Below are 14,433 nucleotides of genomic sequence, written 5' to 3' on the forward strand. Positions count from 1 at the left end.
GAAATACAGATAAGCAACAAGGAAAATTACTTGTAACATCATCACATGCTGCTAACGTTTTGCTCTTGGATTGTTCTAGACTTTTTTATGCAGAGATACACAGATCCTTTTTTTTTTTTTAAATGGTCGGAGGCTTTATGCATACTTTTGAAAAAATAAAAAGCCTGGCAAAATTGCCCATACAAGTTGTAGCCTTCCCTTCCCTCATGGTATTGTGGACATAGACAAAGACTTCCCACCTTGGGACTAGAACACAGAAACGGTGGGCACAGAAACCGCCCCCTGTGCACCTCCTGCCCATGGAGCACATCCAGCCAAGTGAGGGGCCCCTCCCTGTCTGCACTGTGGCCAAGCCAGTGGCCCGGCTTAGACGCCACATCCACGACACTAGCTGGTGTTATGCTAGGGAGATGGAGGCCCTGATACCTGTCACGTTGTCGCTGTGGGCCCGGCACCGTTAGGAACTCAGCAGGTCTGCCCCCTGGGCCTGAGAACAGCACTGCCTGAAGTGATGCTGCTGCCATCCCCGTTGTACAGATATAGGCATTGAGGTTCAGAGCAATGAGCCACCGCCAGATGCCTGGTTAGGGAGAGGCAGAGCTGACATGCAAGCCCACTCAGGCTGGCTCCGAGGCCCTGCCTGGCGAGGTTTCTGTTCCTGTGTGTTGACTGTATGCACCACTCTTCCTGCCCCACCCTAACACTGTGTGTATTTTAGCATCCTAGGCACCTTGGCTGCCTGCTACCTGACCCTGGTCATCATGGTGCAGTATTACCTCTGGCCCCTGGGCCTGGTTCGGGAGCCCCGTGTTTTGCAGAGGTGAGTCTAAGGGACTCTTCATCGCATTATGGGGGAGGCACAGGGGATGCAGTGATGGCGTCCTTGGAAGACCCAGTCCCCAAAGTTTGCGGAGAGCCCCAGCTCCCTCATGTGAAGTCCTAGTGATGGATTTGGATATGGGGAACAAGGGCAAGGAGAGGCTCAAGGGTGACTTGGAGGTTTTTGGCTTGGATAAAATGGTGGGAGGACCAGATACAGGGCTTGTGTTAAGCTGGAGGTGGTTTTGAGGCATCTAAATGGAGATGTCGAGTCCACAGCCAGATCTTTGTGTCTGTAGTTCAGGCGACTGGTGATCTGGGCTGGAGAAAGATGTGGCTGGTGTTGGCCTCGAGATGCCCTGTAGAGCCGTGAGCCCGGCTGAGATCGCAATGGAGACATGCAGTCTGAGCCAGCCGCACTGCAGTATGGGGAGGTCAGGAAGTGAGGAGGAGCTAGTGGAAAGTGAAGCCCTGGAAATCAAGCAGAGAGCATTCCAAGGAGGTGGGAGTGCTCAGTTGCCCCCTGTGCTCATGGGTCCAGGAGGACTGAGCATCACATTTGGCCGTGGATTCCCTGTGAGTGGATGGCCCAGCAGGGAATGCGTGGAGTGGGAGGCACGTGGATTCAGTTCAAGTGAGTTGCAGAGGAGAAAAGGAGCCGGTGCAGATAAACAAGACTTTGGAGGAGTGGAGGAGAGAAACGGGCAGTGGCTGGACAGGGACACGGGGGTCAAGGGGGGCAGTGATCACAACACAGTCTCATGTCAGTGGGGATGATCCAGGAGAGAAGGGAGAATCGCTGACACAGGAGACAGCTGGGTCTGTGGCTGATTGTGTCCTCGAGTCAGCGAGGGGATCTGGTGGTGATGTGGCTGTAGGTTGGAGGCACCACAGGCTCAGCCCCGGGAGCATGTAGAGGACAGAATGTGTGTGCCGAGATGCTGGAGGCCAGTGGATGGAGCGGTGGACACACAGGGTCTTTTCTTACGATTTTCAGTAGAAAAGAATGACACAGAGGAAAGTGTCTTGAGCTGTCGGCAGGACAGAGAGACCATTTCCTAAGATGGATAAAATGGTCAGGAGGCACTGCGAGCTGCACCCAGACCTGGGGTCGGCCAGAGCAGCACAGACAGAAGATAACAGCTAGTGGTTCCGTATCGCTGCTGCCACAAGTTACCAAACATTCAGTGGCTTCAGACAGCCCACATTTATTAGCTCACAGTTCTGGAAGTCAGTGTCTGACTTGGGTCTTACTGGGCTAAAGTCACGTGTCAGCAGGGATGGTTCAGAAGAGAATCAGTTTCCTTGCTTTTTCCAACTTCTAGAGGCTGCTCACATTCCTTGGCTTGTAGCCCCTCGCTCTGTCTTCTAAGCAGCAGCGTAGCCTTTCTCTGACCCTGCTTCCATAGTCACAGTTCCCTCCGACCACAGCCAGGAAAGGCTCTCTGATTTCAAGAATTCATGTGATCAGATTGGGTTCACCTGGACATTCCAGGATCATCTCCTCAGCTCAGGGTCCTTAATCTCAATCCCATCTGCTTCTTGCCCTTTGCCATCTAAGGTATAATGTAATCAGAGGTTCTAGGGACTAGGGCGTGCACGTCTTTTGGGGACTTTATCCTACTGACCACAACCACCCTAATCCCTTTTAACTACAGGCAGAGACTATGATTTATAATACATAGAAAAATCACAAAATAGAGGACACCACACATGGCCTAATCAAGCTGACACATATTTTTGGGGGGACACAGTTCAATCCATGACAGGGAAGTTTGATGGACCTTGCCTGTGTCCCAGCCCCTCAGCTGGCTGGAGTCAGGTAGCCTTGAAAGAGAAGCCGGGAGTTACTTGTAGCAGCTCTGCGCCCAAGCTCTGCCTGTGAGTGGACTGTCAGCTTACCACATGTCGGCAGGGATGTGTGTAGAACGTGCTGCATTTAGCAACATCCTTTCCCTCTCCAAAAAGCCAGTAGTGGACATGGGAATTGAGATGCATCTTGTAATCATGCTCAGCTGCATTTTCCTGGCATCACTTAGAATTTTTTGTTCTTTCAGGTGGAAGGTTGTTTTGAGTTTAACTTTTCTTTAGCAAACACCTGTTTTCGTCTATTTACAGCCCTTCCTCCTGGACCTCTGTGTTTAGTGTCTTCCCTACCATCTGCTTCGGATTCCAGGTAATTTTAGCGGCGGTATTGCAGAGTGTGGCATTTTCAAGGCTGTGCATGTCTACCTGTTCCCTTGGGAGTTGGTTGCCTCCCTGTTGGGCATGCTGAGCTTGCAGGTGCCCACCTCCAGCCTGTGGCTGTCTTCCACAGACTGTACGTCCGGACCTGGGGCTGGTTCAGTGAGGCATGAGTTGCCATCGAACCTGGGAACGTGGCTCCACTGGCAGCCCAATGCCAGCACTGGGGTCGAGTGTAGGGGTCTGGGGCTTGGCCCCTCCCTGCAGGAGGGTCACTGGTCACTGGATGTGGAAGCTTATAGCCGCCACGCACACACATCGCAGGTAGATTCTGCCTCTGGGACATGGAGAAGAAAGAGCCCACTGGTCCCTGCCTCAGGGCATACAGTTTAGAGGGGCTGGTAGGTGTGTAGGTGGCTGCAGGAGCAGAGGGCAGAGTCCACAGGATTTTCACAGAATGATGTGGGAGGAAGGATGGAGGGGGTGTAGAATTGCAGGGGAGAGCTTCTCGTCTCACCTGGAGGGGCAGTCAGAGGATGGAAGGCCTGACAGGAATCTTGCAGAACTGTGGGAGGGAGGGAAGGAGGGAGATTGGGCATGGTGGTGAGAGACCCAGGGCTGTGTGTGGAGCATGTCAGGTGCCCTCCTCTGTAGAAGGGGCCCAGTGGGGGCCTGGGCTTGGCTCCTGCCTTCTGCTCTCTTATGCTTTCCAGCCCTTGTAGCAGGTGGCCTCGTACTCTGCTCTTTTATTGTTTATTTTAGGGAAGATCTGCCTCTTCTGAATACAGCCACCCACCACCCCCACCCACAGCCATAGCAGGACTGCCCCAAAGTAAAGCAGGCCTTACCAGGGCGAGGTGCCCAGGGTTGCTAACAGCACCTCAGCCTCCTAGCTTTTGAGTGTTTTCTTTCCTCGCCCATCACCCAGCTCCTGTTTCTGTTCTTCATCCCACATTTTCTGTTTTTTCAAATCCTGAAATGTTTCCATTTCTCTTCCTTATAAATGACTTGATTTATCACTTCTGGGGCTTAGCAAGCGTCTCACTGGAATTTCTCACATTTCTTCTTGCACGCCCAATATTTTGAAAGATCCGAAGCGATGATTTCACTGCCAGCTGTGTGGATTTAGTGTATTGGCCCCGCTCCCACCCTGAGCGGTGCCATCTGGCTGGGCGAGCTCATCCCGGGGGCCTGCTCTCAGACGCTTACAAGGGACGCCCCCTCACCTTTGCCGGTTCTCCTAGCAACCGAGACCTGAGCTGCAGTTTCCAGGGACACGGACGCCATGGTGGAGAGTTGGGGCTGGATGTGAAGTAAAGGGATGGGGGTAGGGTAGGGGACTAGGGGCTGGCGCAGGCTACAGGCGTCCTGACCACCAGGGCTGCGGGACCGACCCTGGGGTCCAGGGCTGGGGGGGAGCAAATGGGGGGCAGAGCTGGAGGGGGCAAGCACAGGGAGTCACCTGTTATCAGGAGCGCAGACTCAAACATATCACCCCAGGCACAGAAGGCACCCTCCTCCCAGCCACCATGGCCACACTTGGGTATGTTTATGTTTTTATATTATTGAGATATAATTCACATACTGTACAATTCATTTATTTAAAGTGCAATTCATGGAGACACAGGGTGGAGGGAAGGAGTGTGCTGTCTCTTCATGGGGAGAATGGCTGGGAGTATATGGTAAGGTATATGTAAGGTTTTACATGAGAGACTCACTTGATTTGTAAACTTTCACTTAAAGTACAATAAAAATATTAAAAAATATATATAAAAAAAAAAGAAAGAGCCCTAAGATTGTTTGATATGTCAATCCATTTTGTACTCAACAGTATGCCAGTGTTCGCCAACAAGCACTAAAGCTACAAAGCAACAGGGGAGATAAAACGGAATTTAAGCTTTTGCTTCAAATTCCATTCTTTAGAAGACAAACTCATGCAAAAAATATTACAGCTGTTGACATTTTCTGCTTCTCCTATAAGTCAGCGTACTCTTTCAGCTAAAAAAAAAAAAAAAAAACTAGAGGGGTGCAATTTAAGCTACCTCTAGTGGTTCTTATGGGTCCATAAAAGTATAAGTCAAAATGTTCTTTTTAAAAATATAGAATATTTAGACCATTCTGACAAGGGGTCATCTACAAGTAAACAGATTCAGGTGAAAAGAAGATAATAAAAGGCCATTCATTGATTTATTACTAATTTGAAAATATTCAAAAATTAATAAAAAAATAATAAAGTGTGCAATTCAGTGGGTTTTAGTAGAGTCAGAGCTCTGCAACCATCACCACAATCAATTTTAGAACATTTTCATCACCCTAGACCCCTTAGCCATCACCCCCAAAGCTGCCCACTGTCCCAGCCCCTGGCAACCACAGACTTGCTTTCTCTCTCTGTGGATTTGCCTCTTCTGGACATTTCATATAAATGGGGTCATACAGTATTTGTCCTTTTGTGACTGACATCTCACTCAGCAGGTCTCGAAGCTTCTTCCATGTGGTGGCATGCATCAGGACCTCATTTCTCTTTATGGCTGAGTAGTATTCCATTGTGTGTGTGTACCACAACTTGTGTATCCGTCCATCCGTGGGTGGACACTTGGGATGTTTCTGCTCTTTGGCTGTCATGTGCTCTGCCCTGTGTTCCACCACGTGGCTGCAGCCAATGAAAGAGGTGCTCAGAGCCCAGGAAGTAAGGGAACACGGCTGCAAGGAGCCTCAGGAGCGGATAGAAGTTAGGCGGGTAGAGCCTGTGGTTTCAACCGGAGTGTGTGAGGGGACATTGGGGTGGGAACCTGCCATCCCCCAAGGATCCTGGGGGACCCCAGCACCTACAGGGAGCACTTAGTTATGCCAGCCCATCTCAACGCTAGCCACACACAGGATCCCCTTTTAGAGCTAGAGCCTGTTTTTGTTGGGTGCCATCGAGTCAATCCTGACTCATAGAGACCTCATTTGACAGAGTAGAACTGCCCTATAGGATTTTCTTGGCTGTTAATCTTTATAGACATAAACCTCCAGGTCTTTCTCCTGAAGAGCCGCTGGGTAGGTTCTAACCACTGACCTTTTGGTTAGCAGCTGATTGCTTAACCACCGCACCACCAGGGCTCCTTAGAACCAGGGCCTACCCTAGATAAACTGACCTGAATCACAAGGTGGGCTCTTGGCATTAGTTACGTACATTTTACACTTAAAAGTCCTATCATAATATGATCTACACAATGAAGTATGTGCGTGCCCATGTAACAGCACCCAAATCAGGGTCTAGGGCAGTGTCAGTCCCCACCAAGGCTCCCTCTGCCCTGTTCTGTCAACAGCCCCCAACCCCAAGGCAGACCCTATTCTGCCTTCTCTGGCCACACAGCAGAGCAGCTGTTCTCAACTGGGACGGTTTTTCCCCCGGGGACATTGCCAGTGTCCGCAGACATTTTTGGCCACATAACTGGAGTAGAAGCTGTTATTGGCATCTAGAGGGAAGAGGCCAGGGATGCCGATCCTGGTTTTCCCCTCTGGGGAATGGGTGCACTGCCGGTGGCTATGTTCAGCTGTTGTGAATGCTACCTCCTACAATGCATAGGACAGGTCCCCCACCGCAAGGAATTATCTGGTACCAACTGTCAGCAGTGCCAAGGTTGGGAAGCTCTGCCCTAGACTTGCTGGGCGTGTGGTATGAACTCCACATCAGTGGGAACATGCAGTGTGAGTCAGTGTGTCTGGCTTCTTTGCTCACCATCGCCTCTGTGAAGTTAGTCCGTGTGTGGGGCGTACTCATGTCCTTCCGTTTCCACTGCTGTGTGATAGTCTGAGTGTCCTGTGGTTTACTTATGCGTCCTACCATGGATGGCCATTTGGGGTTTCCGGTCTTTGGGACATGAGAGTTCTCTGCACCACTGTGGGCGATGCTGAGGCCTGTGGCCACCCTCTCCCTGCAGTGTCATGAAGCCGCTGTCTCCATCTACTGCAGCATGCGCAACCAACGTCTCTCCCACTGGGCCCTGGTTTCCATGCTGTCCCTGCTCCCCTGCTGCCTCATCTACTCGCTGACAGGTAAGGCCTTCCCCGGGCGGCCAGGAGAAACGGGAAACGATAACAAGCATTGATCTTGAGCTTTCTGTGTGCTGGGCACCATGCTAAGCATTTCGAGTGCCTTAACTCATTCAGTCCTTCACGTCCTGTAGGAAACACCCCACTTTACAGATGAGGAAACAGAGGCTCAGAGGGCTCCCACAGCTTGCCCGAGGCCTCAGAGCTAGACGTGGCAAAGCTAAGACCCAAACTCAGGCCTTGTGTCTCCAGAGCCTCGTCTCACACACCACAGCCCTGCCCTCTGTCAGCAGTAGTGATGCTCACTGTAGGGTACACCTGGGGCACTTTATGACACGCCTTCCCATGGATGCGGTGGATTTGGGAGCTCACACGCCTGTGCAGTAGTAACAGCATCTTCACAGGGGTCAAGACTGGTTCAGAGAGGTAAAGTGCCATGTTTGAGGCCACACAGCATGTCTGTGCACAGCCCCAGGTCTTGGTTTCCACTGACTGCTGGCCCACTGCCTGCCTCCAGCCCAGTGGCCCTATCTTTCATCCACCTATTGGACTTAGGGAGCCCTTGGGGTGGCAGCAAGTATGTTGGACCAGCCTTGAACTTCTGTGGTTTCCCAAGGAATTGCTGGGTGGCCTTTTCGCCAGCTGGGCAGTCTCTATCAGTCTGAGCGCCATGACTCAAGTCACCCCACATGGCCCAGGTGTCAGTAGGATCACAGGACCCCTCAGAAAGGGCCTAGAGAGAATACTGCTTGCAACTGAGACAAGTGACAGCCCTTGGCCAGAGGTGGAGCATCTTAGGGAAAGGCCGGTGACCTGGATGCCAAGAGACAGCATTGTGTTGGTGGAGGGGGAGGACTTCACTCTCGTCCTGCTGTGTGATGCTGGGCACTTGTTGACACTGTGGTCTTGGTTTTCCCCATCTGGAAAATCGGTGCACTGCCAGCTGCCAATGTTCAGCTGTTGTGAGTGCAGTGGACAGGGTGGGGAGGTATACTATAGTTCCAAAGTACTGCGTGCTTCTAGTCGGTGCTTACCACATGAGCAGGCCCGCCCAGCTCTGTGGGCAAGGAGAAGGAGGAGGGTCAGCCCTAGTTCACCCCAGCAAGAGCTGTGAGTCAGAGAGCAGAGTAATGCACAGGCTTAGGATATGAGAGTCTTGAGGACGACAGGACAGTAGGACCCTCTCTAGGCCCTCCATCAGCTCCTGAGGACCACCCCAGGGGTAGTAAAGCCAGGTGCTGTCAGTGTGTGGGCATGGGGCCACAGCCTTTCTGTAATCAGTGCCCCCTGGCTTCCATCCTATCCCACCTCCCAGGAGCTTATGGCTTCCTGACTTTCGGGGCAGGTGTTTCTGCTGACATTCTGATGTCCTACCCTGGCAACGACGTGGTTGTCATCGTCGCCCGAGTCCTCTTCGCCGTCTCCATTGTGACCGTCTACCCCATTGTGCTCTTCCTGGGGAGGTGAGGCCTGGCTCGGCACAGAGCCCGCTCCTCATGGCTCTTTCCTCCCATGGCCCAGGTCCTGCCTTGATGGAGGAGGGAGTGTGAGGGTCCTGGGGCTGCCGTTTAACAAACCACCACACACTGGGATGCTTCAGACAACAGAGTTATCCCCTCTCGGTACTGGAGGCTACAGTCAGGATCAAGGTGTTGGCAGGGCCTCGCTCCCTCTCAAGCCTCCAGGGAGCATCTGTTCCATGTCTGTCTCTTAGCTCCTGGTGTTGCTTGCCATCCTTGGCACTCCTTGGCTGTGGCAGCGTCACATCAATCGCGGCCTTTGTCTTCACGTGGCCTTCTTCCCTGTATGTGTTATTTATATATATCTCGTCCAATTCTATGCTGTTTGGCAGATAAATAATCACAAAGCTGGCTTAAAGTGTCTGTAACTTAGCAAGACAAGACGTTTTATAGGAACACAAAGACAAAAGGCAGATAGATAAGCAGGTTAGAATTGCAAAACAATGGCCCTGTACCTGCTTGGAAACCAAAACCAAACCAAACCTACTGCTGTCGAGTTGATTCCAACTAATAGCGACCCTATAGGCGAGAGTAGAACTACCCCATAGAGTTTCCAAGGAGCGCCTGGTGGATTCAAACTGCTGACCTTTTGGTTAGCAGCCATAGCACTTAACTACTACACCACCAGGGTTTCCACCTGCTTGGAAAGGCCCAGAAAGTGGTGCCAAGCCCCCAGCAGCCAAGGTGAAGAGGGAAACCTGGTCAGTCATGTGATCCACCAGGTCCTTAACAATGGAAACAAGCTGACTGCTCAGGACACATGGCTATTCCTGACACCAGGATAGACAGTCACCTTCAGGACCTTCTTCCAAACTCGCACAGTGACATAGCTTGCCTGTCTTTTTTCCTGTCTCTCTCATGGGCTCATGCTTCCTGCAATTTGGTGCTTCTTTCTCTGCCAGCAGCACTGCTGGCTGCTGTATCCTTGTCTTTCTGCCCTAGAGCCTGTCCATGTGCCTGCCCAGGGCCTGTCGTGGTGCTGGGCACCCCAGGAAGAACATCCATGATGACTAACATTTGTTGTGACTCAGTGTGTGCCAGGCGCCGAGCTGGCACGAGGTATAGGGACTGCTGTCGTCTCACCTCATAGCTGAGGAGACGAAGCCCTGAGTGTCAGCCCATGCACTTGGCCTCCCTCGTGTTGGACTTCTCTGCTGGTCTCCTGGGGGCTGGTCGGGAGGCCTGGTGGGGACAGCGGGGGCTGGGCCACCTGGTGGCCCTGGTCAGCGGTGGGTGTGGCCCTAGGTCAGTGCTGCAGGACTTCTGGAGGCGGAGCTGCTGCAGGGCCCTGGCTGACCCTTTGGGGCTGGGGGTACGGATGCCGCTGACTGTCTCGTGGGTCGCTGTGACACTCACCATGGCCCTGCTCCTGCCCGACCTCAGTGAGGTCATCGGCATCATTGGCAGCATCAGCTCCTTCTTCATCTTCATCTTCCCAGGTGAGATTCCCCAGCCCAGCTTCCTGGCTATGAGCTCCTCTTGCCCCAGCCTGGCTCCGTGGGGTTCCCATTGCTGGCCCATGGGGGAAGCCCCATCGAGTTGGGCGGCTCCCAGCCCTGTTTGTTGAGCATCTACTTGAGCCAGCCACAGGGCTGGGTGCTCTACAACCTGCCCATTTAAACATCTCAGCAGCCCGGGATGGGAGTACTGTCATCGTCCCCATCCTACAGATGAGAAAACCGAGGCCCAGAGGCTCCCCAGGACCGCACAGTTAGAACGCAGCAGAGCTGAGGTTTGAACTCACCACTCTTTCCACCCATCACTGCTGCCTCACACTGGAGGATTCTGTGTTATTTTTTAAGTAAAGTCTTTGACTACATGAACCTCACATGGTTCAGTTACTGCCTGACCTTGTTAACAAGATGTAGAGCTGGGACCTTAAAACCCAGTCCTTCTACCTCCAAGCCGGGCCTTCACCTCACCACTCTTCCTTCCTGAAGGGGCATGAGCCAGTCGGGTCGCCTTGGGGCAGAGACCCTTCTGGTCCCTTGGGGTCTCTACTGCATGTGGATAGAACTCCTGGGCACTCAGGGGTATCCCCATGTCCCCCTCACAGGTCTGTGCCTCATCTGTGCCATGGACGTCGAGCCCTTGGGGCCAAGACTCAAGTAAGTGTCCCGAGAGGCGGGGCAGTGAGCTGGGCACGTAGGTGGCTCTGGTGAGAGTCTGCAAGCATGAGTGTGCAGTGGACATTGGAGACCCTACTGCCCTGCCTCCTCTGTAGAAGGGGAGGGCCTTGTTGGGCCCAAGAGGGTCTGCACAACTCTTACTCCCATTTCACAGATGTAGAAACTGAGGCCAAGAGATGGAAACAGATGCTGTGTGAGAGTCCCGGGGCTGCTGTAACAAATTACTACACACTGGGTTTTTTAAAACAACAGAAATTGTCTCCGAGTTGTGGAGGCCAGAAGTCTGAAATCAAGGTCTTGGCAAGGCCTTTCTGTTTCTGAAGGTTCTAGGGGAGAAGCCTTGTCTCTTCCAGCTTCAGTTGGCAGCTGGCAATCCTTGGCCTGTGGCTGCATCACTCTCATCTCTACCTTCATTGTCACATGGCCTTCTCCCTGGGTGTCTTCTTCTAAGAACACCAGTGATTGGATCTGGAACCCACCCTAATCCAGCGTGACTATTCTTAGCTAATTACATCTAAAAGACTCTTTATTTCCAAACACAGCCACAGTCACAGGTGACAGAGCTTTTCAGAGGCCACCATCCAACCCACTACAGATGTGCTTCAGGTGCACAGTTGGCCGGCCGTAGCTTTGGGCCCCGGTGCAGGCTGCTGCCTCCACATCCCTGTTTCTCCCACCACACGGAACACCACCTCGGTTTCCCAAAGCAGCAGGTTTAGCATGCTCCCCTTCTGGGCAGAGAAGGGGCCCTCCGGTTGCCTGGTGACTCAATAAGGGGTTCACTCCCTACAGCAGTCTCTGAAATAACTGCTTTTGTTTCGTCCCTGGGTCCAAGCTCACAACAGCTTTTACTGATGAGCTTTCAAGATATTTTCCTTCTCCTGGTCCCTCTGATCCACAGAAGCGGCTTCAAGCAATGCCGCAGCACAGTCACATTCGCCCTGGGTGGACGGTGTTTACTGCCCCAGGCAGCTGCCTGGCCAGAAATGTTCCTTCCACGACAACGGAACCTTTTGGCCTTCTTAATGGGGCTGGAGATATCTGCCGGCCCTGCCATCTTGTGGGGATCTTATTATCGCTCTCGCCTCATTGTCTGCCTCCCGTCTCCTCTGGTTACATCACGAGGCTGCAGATGTGACCTCGGCCCACCACCAGTCCCAGCTGCCTCCCCCAGCCCCGGCGGCCGCTGCCACCACTGCTGCCGCTGCTGTCACTGCTGTGCAATCTGAGGCCCAATCCAACCCCATCGAGTGTCTTAGAGTCTTCTCCTTCCTCACTTTGGATTGTTTCACCACTGTGAGGAGTGGAAAGGCAGGGCGTTTGCAGCCAGGCCTCTCCCTCCCGTGTCTTTGTCTTTGGCAGAATATTGGGGCAGGATGAGGTTTTGAAATCACAGACGGGGAGTTTTTGTTTATTTTTTTTTAATTGCCTGGGTACTTTTTGGTGGGTACTTTATTTCGTTGTCTCAAGAGCCCATCCCTACAGGTAAAGGAGAATACTCTGAATTTGTCCCAAAATATGGAGCCGTTCCCTCAAGTGCTCGGCGTGTCTGGGCAGAGACCCAGAAGGGCACGTGCAGACGCGGGTTTGTTACGTTGGCAGGTGCTGCCTGGAGCTCTGGGGTGTGGCCTCCGTGCTGGTGGGCACCTTCATCTTCGGCCAGAGCATGGTGGTGGCTGTCCTGGAGCTGTTCTGAACAGGAGGGTCCTCCGCACACCACCGTCTACTCCCCGACAGACGTCACTTGTTTCCAACATAAACACCTTCGCCTTTGCAGGCTGCTCATCTGGGCTTCCACTAGTCCACAGGGGTTCTGGTGCCATGGTGGGGGGTGGGTGGGGCTGAGGCCCAGAAAGCCCTGTTTGCTGGGTGTCGGGATCAGAGACATCAGGTGAGGGCAGAGCACAGTAGGCAAAAGTCCCCACTAGGGCTAAAGAGAGAACAAGATGGAGTGTCTGCCCAGGGCCGAGGGAGGCCCAGCCAAGTCCTTGGACTCATTGGCACTGATGGTGCACAGGGCCAGGGGGATGTCCCAGACACTGATGGATTCAGGTCACTCTTTTTCTGCCTTGGCACATTGTCCTTGAAGCTGGTAGTACCCAGCGCAGGAGAGGAGGGGCTGATATTCAAGGCCACCTTAGTTGGGGAAGGCAGTGGTTAGGCTCTCTCTGGGGATTATGTCACAGAGCCTGCATGTGTGCTGCACGAGGTTGGTGACCATGTGTCCGCTCTGTTTTTTCCCACCTGTCCACCTGCATGGAGTGGTTTTCGGTACATTCACAGGTTGTACAACCATTGCCACTATCTAATTCCAGAACCTTCTCATCACCCCAACAATACCTTCCCCCCAAGTTACCCCACCCCCTCTAAGTCCAGGCAGCCACTAATATATTCTCTGTCTCTCCAGACTTGCCTTTTCTGGACATTGCATATAAATGGAATCATACGCTACATGGCCTTCTGTGGCTGACTTCTTTCACTGAGCATGATGTTTTCTAATATGTCCATTTTACAGGTGAGGCAACTGAGGCTTGGGAAGGTCAAGACCTGCCCTGTGAGGTACAGAACTGGAGCCAGTACTGATTTGGGGCTGGACGCCATTGTCCATTTTCTTTCCACTCCACATACCACCAAGGAGTGGCCAAAGGGGTAGGGACTAGGATGCCCAACACAGGCTGGGAGTAGCCCTCTGCCCTCCTCCACCCTGGCCACAGGGTGGAGCTGGCAAGTGTTGCAAGTATCGACTCTGACCAGTGAGGGGGACACAGCCAGTCTGCAAGCCTCTCTCTGACCAGCCCCCCACAGCTAGCCGCACCCTATCTTCAGTGGCCACAGGCCCTCCAGGGCTATGGGTTCAGGGACCAGGACGTATGCCAGGGCAGAATTGTCCTAATGGGTCATTTATCTCCCCAGAGTAGGCAGCAAGAATGGATAAGTCATTCATTTATTATATCCTGTCTGCTTCCTAAAAGGCTTAGTGGCAGCTGGCCGGGCAGGCCGGGGCTGTGGTAGACCCTTCCCGCAAGGGTCCTAGGAGATAGAGTGGCAGGGAAGGGATCGGCCATACAAAGACCAGTGGGCGAACAGCTCTGCCATTTGTTATCTCAGGATCTTGGGCCAGTTTATGAACCTCATGTAAGAATCCATTTCCCTACTAGCAACATGGAAACAGTGTATATGATGCAGGGTTATGGTGGAGACTAAAGGTGGTAACATATCAAGGGCAGCTGGTGGGTGCCTTACTCATGGTAGAGTCTCAGGCAATGGCAGCTTTAGTTCCAGAAAACCTAGGTTGAGATTGGCAGGTGAAGACTGAGCTTCCTAGCAGCCAAGAGGAAAAGGGAAATCTGAGGAGCCCAGAGCCCAATCAAAGGCAGGAAAGCACATCAGGAGGGAAGTGGCCTGGCACTAAATGCTAAGAGCTGAGGGTGGGGCTTTTTAAAGGGTGACTGAATGTCATCACTGGAGACAGTGACGTCTGTCGATCTGTGACAGGTACAGACCTGCTCTCCATATGACCGAGCCTCAAATCCACACCTTTAGAGGCTGAGGGCATGACACAAGGACGTAGCCTGATAAGGTCAGAGGAATACCGGCCGAGAGTCACCATCTGAGGTCTGACAGGCACAAACCATCCCCCAGATTGTCCCCTCACTAGCGTTATATGGTCCTTTGTGACTGGCTTCTTTCACTCAGCATAATGTTTACAAGGTCCATCCACATTGTAGGCCTTTACTGCTCCT

General features: G+C 52.7%; 1 protein-coding gene across 1 annotated transcript in view; it reads left to right on the top strand.

Moving 5' to 3' along the window:
* Positions 1-13,201, top strand: part of SLC38A8 (solute carrier family 38 member 8) — a 28,483-nt gene extending 15,282 nt beyond the window's left edge. The window contains exons 4-10 of the mRNA XM_003418083.3: positions 719-820; positions 2,938-2,995; positions 6,930-7,044; positions 8,357-8,504; positions 9,807-10,000; positions 10,618-10,669; positions 12,293-13,201. Of these exons, the coding sequence (XP_003418131.2) occupies positions 719-820; positions 2,938-2,995; positions 6,930-7,044; positions 8,357-8,504; positions 9,807-10,000; positions 10,618-10,669; positions 12,293-12,386 (763 nt within the window). The 3' untranslated portion in view covers positions 12,387-13,201. The remainder of the gene's footprint in view (positions 1-718; positions 821-2,937; positions 2,996-6,929; positions 7,045-8,356; positions 8,505-9,806; positions 10,001-10,617; positions 10,670-12,292) is intronic.
* Positions 13,202-14,433: the final 1,232 nt, after the last annotated feature.

The sequence above is a fragment of the Loxodonta africana genome, chromosome 21 (genome assembly GCF_030014295.1).
Source record: "Loxodonta africana isolate mLoxAfr1 chromosome 21, mLoxAfr1.hap2, whole genome shotgun sequence".
Classification (NCBI taxonomy): domain Eukaryota; kingdom Metazoa; phylum Chordata; class Mammalia; order Proboscidea; family Elephantidae; genus Loxodonta; species Loxodonta africana.